Here is an 11,762-nt window from a genome sequence, read left to right on the forward strand (position 1 = left end):
TCTATTATATCATGCATTATTCTCNTAACATTTTTAACAACAATAATTACAGATTCCCTGATAACTTTTAAATTACTCTTTTTATAATTACTTGCTAAAAGCTCATTGATTATTATCTTGGAAGTTTCCTTCTTTTATTACCAATCCTCAATTTAACCATTCAGGTGGGATTACTGATATGGAAACAGTTTTTGATTTATGAATTTTTTTTTTGATTTCCAATAAATGTCATACTTGATTTAGTAGAAGACTGTTCATAAACTTATTCAGAGCTGAAGATGCCATTCACCTCTGATCTCTCATGAGTTTATAGAACTCCAAGATATTGATAAATATGGATATTGATATTTAGAAAATTTCTATTATTTTATTTGCATTTCTGTGCTGTTAGAAAGGTTAGAATATCAGCACTAAACTCAGCTCCTTGTCCATGTTATGCCTTTAAGGGTTGTTGTTATATCAACAATCAAATTATAAGATATAAAAGGGCCAATATATAGTAATTTCTAAAGAAAAACTGAGCAATATTTGAGTGACTATTCATGTTGTTAACAGTATGTTGAAATATATTCTACAATATAGTACTATTAAAATGACACTAAACTAACATTAAGTTTTATTATATCAATATTTACATAGAAATAAGGTCTTATAAAAACCTGTTCTTTACACATTACATTGGCTTGATATTCTAAATTTTAATAATATAACACATTTTCTTCCTTTCTAAAATAGAAATGTCAGTGCCCACTTTGTATTCAATTCAATGCACAAGGTATAAGTGTACAATATGTTCCAAAGTTGACATTCATATGTTTATTTTTTTTATAAGAACTGCTTTTTCTTTGTGTTATTTAAGGTCTTTTGAACTTACAAATAGACCAGATTTATACTTCATTCGTTATTCAGATACAATCGCAGTCGTAGAGATTAAAATATACCCATTCTTTAAAGATTATGTTGATGATAAATTCTTTTTGTTTTGTGATTTCAGTAACTCATTTGATTTCATTTCAATATTTTGCTGGTACAATGAAATGTCAGTTCATGCTCTTATTCATAAATCATGTGAAAAAAACTTTTTTGCAGTTCAAATTTTTTAATCACAGTAATTAAATTTTTAATAAAAATATTCTTACACAGCGGGACATTATGATGTGTTGTGTCATTATATTATATCTGGCAATATTTTTTATTATAACACAATGTAATCTGATTAGATTACACCACTCCCCTGTACTCTCAGCATGAAATAATCATAAAATCAACCACTATAATAACCACCTACTGATAATAATTTTTACGCTGCTGGCTGCATTTAATCATTATATTATGCACTTTATAATAGATGATTGATTTGTATGGAAGACATTCCGGGTTCAAAATTCAGTCATTTAGAAATTAATAATTTTATAAAAAGTAACATAACTGTTAGATATTAGAGTGGTTGAAAGGTAACAAGTTACCATTCAACAGAAGGCACTGGCACAGGGTTGAAGTGGCTAGATTAGAGATTTTCGTTTCACTGGATGTTAGGAATTTTAGGTTGTAACATTGCGGTTAATTGTTAGGGTGAGATGAGAATAGTATTCTCAAAAAGTTAAACTATATATCATATAATAGTAGCTTGTTGATATATGAAGTATATTTCTAATTAAAATTCAACAGAATTTGCAGTTTTAACTGTATCCTCTTCTATTAGCAGTTTGATTTCAAAAGTGTCATTGTGAATTATTTATATATTGTGCTGTAGGCAGTTTCATTGAAGCAAAGGATTAGAGGGCACCAACCTATTAGATGAAAAATCATTATTTTCCTCACTGTTGTCCAGGGTATGATTAGAATAAACAGAATGAGTATTGAACCCTCATCAGTGACATTTTTATTGAAATTCAATTGGCCTGGCTTTTGAAGTCTCAGTGAGTTAAATATTTGTTACTGTTTGCTCCCTTCCCCTCTACAAATTGGCAGCCCCCGTTTCATAAAAATGCCCCTGCATCCTGCATCTATTATTGATAATTCTGTAATCAATGAAATACTTTATGTCTTATGAAGAAGATGTAATTTCTACTTAATTTCACAGTATTGGATTCTTTTGCAAATGTCTACAGATTGCTTCAAGTATTGAGTGGTGGGCTAGGCTACACTTATATTAAATTGATGAGAAATTTTAACCTTCAGAATGAAACTAGACTTCACTATTATAGATTTATTTCGTCAATTCTTGTTTGAAAACTTGACAAGTACATTTCTGTACTTCTGCATATCTCCTTGAATATTGAATAGATATATCAATAAATCTCTATCACCTCCTCTCTGTCACTTCACACAAGATAGAAAACATAATTCATAAGATCACGAAGTTTGAAATAGATGAAAAAACTAGCTAAAATAACATGTTGAAATTGATTGCATCCCGGCTTGAGAATATGGTGATGTTTACACACATGCCTATAAATTTTTGTGTACAATTAGGAAAGAAACACTTGAAATTTGTACATCATTCAGCCCTCAACATTTTACATCAGGTGATTAGGGACCATCTCATAATAATTATTTGTAATACTTGATAGCAAAAACTTGCTGATAAACTTGTATTTTGTGTCTGGTAAGCAGCATTGTTTTGATAGTTTTGGATATTTTGATACACTGCTTCATTGGATTTCTTGTGTCTTACAGAGGTAGTAGTAAACATGATTACTACGAGTGGAATTGTTGATTATTTTGATGTTCACGACATGATATTAATTTAGATTTACATGAAAACTAAATTTTAATGCCTTGTTTAATTCCATTTGGGACATTCCCATCTTACACTAAACTTCATCAGTTTCAGGTCACTGTCATATTATATTTACCACAGTACTTCATTTTTTTTATGATGATATAGCAATAAGAATTACAATTTAGCTAAAAAAAATTTCACTAATTAACAGCTGATGAAAAAATAAGTCATAATGTTAGAAATATTTCAGGCTGAAATAGGTCAATTGTATGATTTGATAATTCTATATGGCTATTTTAACAGTGGTATTTCTGTATATCGCTCTATAAGTTATATATTTTAACAGTGGTATTTCTGTATATCGCTCTATAAGTTATATATTTTAACAGTGGTATTTCTGTATATCGCTCTATAAGTTATGTATTTTAACAGTGGTATTTCTGTATATCGCTCTATAAGTTATATATTTTAACAGTGGTATTTCTGTATATCGCTCTATAAGTTATGTATTTTAACAGTGAACACATTTTATTATTCTAAGTCATAATGTTATGTATATTACCTATAGTTTCAGTATTATTATTCCAAATTTAGTTTAATTTATGCACTAATTCCATCATCAAACTGTGACATGGTGGCTTCATTGTATCAGCTTGATAATAGGATACTATTACAAATAAAAATGTGAATAAATTAGATTGATATTAACAAAATAATTTTTTATTTTTCAGGAAGGTGATGAAAAAAGGCATAAAATATTAGATGTGTATCCTGATCTAAAAAAAGAAGTTAAAAGTTGGGTAGATTATCAAGACGGACAGCGCATAATATTAACAACGCCAACAGTACTAGTGGGATATAGAGTGGAGGTATATAGAGCTGAAGGTACTACTCAATGGTATACAGCAGTTATACAGTCCTATAATCATACTTCTAAGGTAAAACATTTTCTTTAGTCCCTCGACTCAAAAATGGAAGAATTGAGATTCTCTGACTAGAATGATAATGTATTTTATGAAAACATTCATGAGACGCTTATTGAAAAAACTGTACAGAGATCAGAGGTTTTTGACTGTTTTATATCTCTCAGGGCTATTTATGGCTTGTGAAATTGCAAGAATCTCAAAAATTGGAATGATGTAAATTAAAGCTACCTGTGTCTCCTGATATACATAAAAGTTTAAAAAACATTGTGTTTATATTCTACTAATAGACTCAAGTTGTATAAGTGTCAGCTGGTGTTGTTGCTGATAGACATTGACTAATTACCACAGTTTCGTATGAAATGTATGAAAATTAGTGAAGAACAAAAATTAGCAATGTTCAGCTGTTCAGTTATATGTCAGACTATCTCAATATTTAAACTATTGCTACATACTCTTGCTTTGAGGTTAATTACTGTTACTGAAGTACAGAATATAGATATTGTCACATATTAACTATGAAAATTGTTGAATCCTTTGTCAGACTAGATACATTACTGAGGCTATAGTCAAAACCTTCTGGAGTTGGTCTTGTAGCCCTTTTCACTAGTCATTCCCGAATTAAGACTTAATAAGGCTAAGTCTACATTAAAACAACTGAAGTCCCCTACTCTGCTCTTACAGTAGATCTAGAAGGTCATGTCCATGTCCAATACTAGCAGTGATCTCAGCCAATGCTTTCTTTACATAGGAGTTTCTTCACTCTAAAGATCTCCTGATGAGGATTTTATATATATAAGATTTGAACGACATATAGAAGTGAGGAGCACATAGAGCAAAATAAAAGACAATATTATGGAATATAACGCACTTCTTTAATAAGGTTAGGCCCATAACGTTTCAACACAATATACACGTGTCATCATCAGATGTAATTGTAGAATTTTATAATCAAAACATGTTGGCTGGATGAAATGATGAAAGTCAATTATAATTGAATTATTACATCACAATTTCACAACAAATGGAAAATCTGCTTGAAATAAATGAAGGTCTATATTTGGTTATTTGGAATGAAAACATCCTCCCTTAGTTGACTCAATAAACATGATGGATAGTTGTCCTTAGATTACTTCAAAGTATTGGATCAAAGAATTCAAGATATAATCTCCCAGACAGTTTATAATTTTTCCATCTTTCATGTCTATTATTATAGATAATGGGTATCATTTTGATCATGAATTTGATATTAGCTGATAGCTGAGATTATTATTGTCTATCTTTGACATTTCACTGAAAAATATAATGACAGAGTAGAGATGACTATAAGTATAATAATATAAGGACAGCAATCCATACACCATAAATTACTGATTTGACTGCTGCTTATTATACTTCTTAGTGCATACGTAATCATTCTGATTTCAATACAGCCAATGTTTCTTTTTGGACTAAATTTAAAAGGTTTGATGGTTAAATTAAGTTTCCCTGGTGTATATCTGATGCTTGATGCAGTATATCCAATTATTATTAAACCTAAGGGGTTTGCATTGCTTTTTTTGACAGCTTAGTGCATAGCCTTCAAATGAACTTCTTGTTATCGGGTTTAAACTTCCTATGCCCTGTTTGTTCTTATGCAAAAAAGGACCAGCAAATAAAACACATTGATCTAAAAATGTCTTGCTCTTCGATCTAAACTAATAATGATGAAATTAAAATCAACAGAAGGTCAAGAGTAGTAGTAAGGTAGTAACCCAGGTCAGTGCTAAATAAAATGCTTGAAAAAGGATCAGTACATCTGTGTCTTCGTTAGCCCACATGGTGCAGAAAAGTAGGACGTAAAGCACCATTCATTTCATTTCATTTTTATGTCTTGACACCTTAAGCCAAGGTTTGAAAATATTAAAAAGATAACAATTGGAATTTGTACCTGAGGTATGATATTCCATGCTGTTATTGAAGATAACAAAAGATAACAAGATACCTTGTGATGGTGACAATTGGTAGTCAGAATTCCTCACTGATACCCTATCACATATCTTGAGAGATAATATAATGTCAATTCATGGGATAAAGCTGTTTATCTATCTCTGACTTTATCAATATTTGATGGGTGGACACTTTTGTCTTATGATAAGAAAAAAAGATGATGAAATTTCAACCTTTTGTTTTATTTTGGGGTGATAATTGTCTACATGTCATTCACCTACTATAGTATTGTGTGAATTATTTACCAAAAGAGAGTCTGTATTTGTCTATTTACAAAACAAATTGTTAGTTTTGATGACTGAAAATAAATGTTTTCAATAGACTACTACTGTGAATCCTTACCATAGTCTTGTCATTTAGATTTTACTACTTTCACTTTATCATGCCTTAGCTTTACTCAAGAAGGACCGAGTTAAGGAATAACTGAGTTTTAAATTTCAAGAATATGAATGTGTTGATGACAGTAAAAGAAAGATAAATTACTGTCTTTGTGCCAAGTTTCTGTGTAAGGCTTAAATCTTCGAAAACAGTGTGTAGTTCCTTCAAATAGATCATTGGACTCTTGACACAATTTGCTAGGTTACGTTGAACAAATGGTGGTCATGGGTGTTAATGTCAATCGACATGGTGACCTTGAATAAGACATAAATATGTTGTTATTATTGCAGTGGACCCAGCTGTAAATGGGTAAAGATGATCCAAGTGAGATCAATACCAACTCTGGTAAACCTTGTCATCCTAACAGGTGCTTATTTTGCATTAGAAGGACATTGTGTTCTAGATTATGAAAATTGATAAAAATCAGGATAATTAATTGAAGTAATCAAACTAATGTTTAATATGGGTATTCAACTATGAATTTATTTCTTTTATGAATGATATTGAATCTAATCTAAGTAGGAGGGTTGTATACAGGATGCAAGATATTGGGAAATATTAAACTATTTTTAAGTGTAAGTATTTGCATGTTATGTCTTTTTGACATGAACATTGAATATAGAGATTAAGATGGGGGCGAGTTTATAATATCAGGTGACTGCAAAACAAATTGATCTTTTCAGGCATTCAGGATGTTGAACAGGATTTCTGAATTGTTACCATGACTTTGATGATCAGAGTTATTGCATGAGAGAGCACTATTCACTGCTTAGATGATTCAAACTAATGACACCAACATGCTGCTACTGAGTTCTCTTCTCTCACCCACCTAACTGCTCTTTTGTGTAGAATTTAAAGCTTGGTATCAGCAAGTAAAATTCTGATGACCTTGAACTACCTGCAAAGAATCATACAAAAGTACAAAACTTTAAAAAAGCTGAGTTATTGCAACATGGAGGCTCAATTTACACTTGAATATAAATCATCATTTTTTTTCTGTCTATGCAGGCCATTTTATAAGGACATATTTCGTGTGTAAGCGGAGTTATATTTGTGAAGTAAAGTTATAATTGAAGATTATTGGGAGGGGCAAGTTATATTTGAAAGGATTATTTGATCCATTGGATTACCTCTGTGTTGATTTAATATTTAGGTCGCGTCAGGGAGTGTGCTAATATTATATATTGATAATAAACATGAGAATTGTCAGGTTTAATTTATTATTTGAGGAGAAATAGTAATCAAATATCAATGATGATAAGGGCCTATAACTAACTGACCTTATTATGTTATTATAATAATAGTTACACAAATATTTATCTTTTTAATGGACTACACACCCTAGCTTGTTTAACTCTTATAAATTATACATTAGGGACCTTCGGCAATACATTAAACATGATCATATTGTAGAAATACAACAGTAACTATAGATACAACAAGGGTTTGCAAAGTATAGAAATTGTTTAAATAGAGCATACTTGAAAAAGGACTTGGGTGCTTTTATTCATGGGTTAAAGGTATTTAAAGAGCAGTGCAGCATTCTCTTTGATTAATCATACTTTAGTCTCAGAAACCGTCAAAATTTGAGCCTTGAAATCCATGTGTGTCCAAAATTATCCGCGTTGGATTGTTAAAAATGACGACTTTAAGATACTATGTGATATATAGAAAATGCATATATAGAAATAGTGAGTAAAATTCCTAGTATGAGATATTTTATGAGATATTTTTGTGATTTTCCTACATTTCTAATACTTCCGAAGACTAATTACATATATTCAAGACTAAAATCTATCTCCTAAAATGTTGCATCTGTCCCTTTAATACCCATTTCCAAATCTCATGCCTGGTGTTGGATGTCCAAAATATGTCCACAGCAAAAGATAAGCTCATGTAAATAATAAGTTAATGATGTCAGTTATTGTGAGTTTTATGTAATTTGTTTATAACCCTCCCTTGATCTGCATATATTTGTAGTAAATCCTCTACCTTTAAACAGTTACCCGATCTCCTTTCTATTGTCCCAGTTCGTGACTTTATCTACTGAATTAAGTGACAATTATTCAAGTCCTTGACTAAGTAGTCATATATTATACAACACTTATCTTACAGACATCATTTACATTTCTTTGTCCTCAAGCTATAGGATAAAAGTGCATTGAGTTTGGAAACAAATTTTTTTAATCACTGTAACATTGCATCAACTACTCAAAAGCTCATGTTAAAAATAGGTTTGTAAATGCAGTGTTTTAATAGGATTATACATTTGGGAATACAGCCCATTTGAGCCCTAGTTTACATGCTCAGTCATACAGTCTATTTGTCAATGGTTCTGATTGAGTATATTGGCTTGCGAACAATCCAGTCAAATTACTGCATATTTACCAATTTCTGTGATACAAGAACAGTGCGTAAAGTCGCAATACATATATCTACACAGAAATATCAGAACCTACAAAAACATGTTGTTGTTCACATGTTGTAGAGTTTCACGCTATGCAATCTTCAGACAACTGGCCTATTTTCAGTCTGCATCCCTATTGGGAGGATTTCCATTATCAGAATGTTAAATGGCTTTAAGGGGAATAAAACCCACAACACCTAATTACCTTGCATATGACGGGTAACTTGATTTTAATATACACTGTGGCAATGAAATAGTTCTTTTCAATATGGGCTTTCCACCTCTTCCACCCATTTTTGGATAAATTGATAAAAGTTAGCTGTATTGACTTCAACGTTTCAATGTGGTTCTCACACAGTCATCGGGAATATAATGGTATTGATAACTGTATTCTAGCAATGAAAATATCAGTTCAATATGGGTATAGCTGGGTGACATATCTTCTCTCTCTGTCCATGTTGACAATAATAGAGTTATATTGATATAGAAGTCTATTATATTGATCTCATATTACATTATAATATCAAGGTCGTCTGTACATAAACATCCATCATATAGATGTGTGGGAACAACATCTATTTGACAAGGGATCTTTATTAAAAGGTCTGATACAACATTAAAGGAAGTTTACAGGACTTATGATAGTAATAGGGGTCTTTATGATATTAGTTCATATTCTAATAGCTAGTTTCCAGACTAATAAATATAAATTTTGTTGTTCATGCATATAGATCATATATTAGGATGTTCAGTGATACCTGTTCAGAAGTATATTTACAACGGTTTGGAACATGAGACTGTTGTCACTATTGCTGATAGATTATATTTGATGGTTTGGAAACCAACTGCCTGTAGTTGGCGGTTGACTCTTTGCAAACCAAACACTTAATTTTCATTCTGAATGTCGACGACAATATCCCTTTAAGATAACCACTCAAACCTTTGGTATGCTTTTTATGGTTATCCATGCTTTTTACGGTGACCCAATCTCATTTCTTCAGACTCTCTGTAAATATTAAGACACACAATCTTTTTGCAGTGACCCAATGTGACCCAATCTTATTTCTATAGCTTCTTTAGATGATGAACTCTTACTGACACCTGTGGTATTTGCAATGTTGACCAATCTTGATTGTTGCTCATGTTAACAAGTGGACTTTACATTAACCTTGTCATCTGACCTTTCTTTTTAATGTTTATTTTGTTTTTTCGTCATCCATTGTGAAAATTTGTTTCCTGTGTCTATATATGAAGCTATCTATCAAATAAATATGAAAGTAAATGTCAGTTATTGAGTACTTTAATAAAGTAAATTATATATCCTGTTAGATAAGAAATTAATCTATGAACACTTAATATTATAGAAGTAAAAATAGCATATAAAATTTTAACAACAAATTGCCCATAGCTATCTGAAGGTTTCAAGGGGAGCTCACCTATTTCACCTCGAAAGTTCTGTACATCCATCAAACAACCTAAGCCTGTAGAGTGCAATAGGTGTTAATCAGCTCTTACTTGATTAGAACTTTTTAAAGAAACACATAAAATTTTCAGATGTTCTACTAAGTTCGCATGAACAATTTTGATTTAAAGCGATGTGATATGTGTATGTCACTAAGATTTTTCTGAAATACTCTACAAAATAATTAAATCTTGCAGAACTGAGAGTTTGAAATATATCCTGTTATACCTTTTTTCTACAACTCGATGTTCAAAGGGTAAACTTCAATGAAAATCTTATACCACTTGATATTTGTTATTCTTTGTTTTGATGAAAAAACCCACTCATTTAGACATAGATGAATTAACAAAAACATAGATGTACTTTTTCTCAGCCTTGAAGAATGTCAAGTTGACAAAATTAAATTTAAACCAAGACCCAGTTGTGTTTCCTGATTATTAATGTTACCATGTAGTTTAAGAAATAACTGTACATCTAAAACATGTCATTTAATAGTTTAATAGAAAATTATATGTAGAACTGAAATGAAAAAAACCCCAAAAAACAAATTTAACTGACATGATTGAAATGAGAATTTGAAGTTTTTGTCATATTTTGGGTAAATTATGATAAATTGCTGTTAAGCTTAGCATGTAGAGTGGTTTTATGTCTTGTTATATTAAGATGAATATTAAGATGCACAACAAGCATCTGATAACAAATTTTAATTCTTTTGTAATTAATCATTAAAATATAAAATATGTTCATTTTGAATGTAAGACATGTGAGAGATAGCTAAAATTGTGCTTTTTCAACTGGTTAAGAACTTGTACTTTGAAGTCCAAAACCAAAACCAAAAAGCGGCAAGCTGCAAGAAAAACATTGTATTTATTGTGGACTTTATTTATATTTTTCAGTGTTTAGCTGTTACTGATGATACTGTATTATTAATTTGTTATTTGTTTGTATTTTTCAGTGTTTAGCTGTTACTGATGATACTGTATTATTAATTTGTTATTTGTTTGTATTTTTCAGTGTTTAGCTGTTACTGATGATACTGTATTATTAATTTGTTATTTGTTTATATTTTTCAGTGTTTAGCTGTTACTGATGATACTGTATTATTAATTTGTTATTTGTTTATATTTTTCAGTGTTTAGCTGTTACTGATGATACTGAATTATTAATTTGTTATTTGTTTATATTTTTAAGTGTTTAGCTGTTACTGATGATACTGTATTATTAATTTGTTATTTGTTTATATTTTTCAGTGTTTAGCTGTTACTGATGATACTGTATTATTAATTTGTTATTTGTTTATATTTTTCAGTGTTTAGCTGTTACTGATGATACTGTATTATTAATTTGTTATTTGTTTATATTTTTCAGTGTTTAGCTGTTACTGATGATACTGTATTATTAATTTGTTATTTGTTTGTATTTTTCAGTGTTTAGCTGTTACTGATGATACTGTATTATTAATTTGTTATTTGTTTATATTTTTCAGTGTTTAGCTGTTACTGATGATACTGTATTATTAATTTATTTGTTTGTATTTTTCAGTGTTTAGCTGTTACTGATGATACTGTATTAGAAGAACACAATGAAGACCCTGCTCTCATTCAAATGAGATTGATAGATGATGGAGGTATGTACAATGATAAACTAGATCAAATCTATCACAAAAGCATGCCAAATGAAAGAGCTATCTGCTTAGCAAAGAGGCATTCAAGACTGTTGCCCAACTATGTGCCTGTATTTTTTTAGTTTTCTGTCCTTGTGGCGAGTTCCAAAACATTTTTTTTTCACTAATTGGGCTACTTGCTGAGAGCAACACATTTAATGTCGAAAACATGATTAATACATAATATCATCAGATCTTGAGAGGCGGAAAACTCA

The 11,762-nt window shown here is 30.4% G+C and overlaps 1 protein-coding gene across 1 annotated transcript in view; it reads left to right on the forward strand.

Annotated features, from left to right (window-relative positions):
• Positions 1–2,447: 2,447 nt before the first annotated feature.
• LOTGIDRAFT_159584 (hypothetical protein) overlaps positions 2,448–11,762 on the forward strand; it is a gene marked incomplete at both ends in the record, with an annotated part of 17,522 nt that continues 8,207 nt past the window's right edge. The window contains 3 exons of the mRNA XM_009054091.1: positions 2,448–2,528; positions 3,457–3,663; positions 11,427–11,511. Of these exons, the coding sequence (XP_009052339.1) occupies positions 2,448–2,528; positions 3,457–3,663; positions 11,427–11,511 (373 nt within the window). The remainder of the gene's footprint in view (positions 2,529–3,456; positions 3,664–11,426; positions 11,512–11,762) is intronic.

Source organism: Lottia gigantea (genome assembly GCF_000327385.1).
Source record: "Lottia gigantea unplaced genomic scaffold LOTGIsca_21, whole genome shotgun sequence".
NCBI classification, from domain to species: domain Eukaryota; kingdom Metazoa; phylum Mollusca; class Gastropoda; family Lottiidae; genus Lottia; species Lottia gigantea.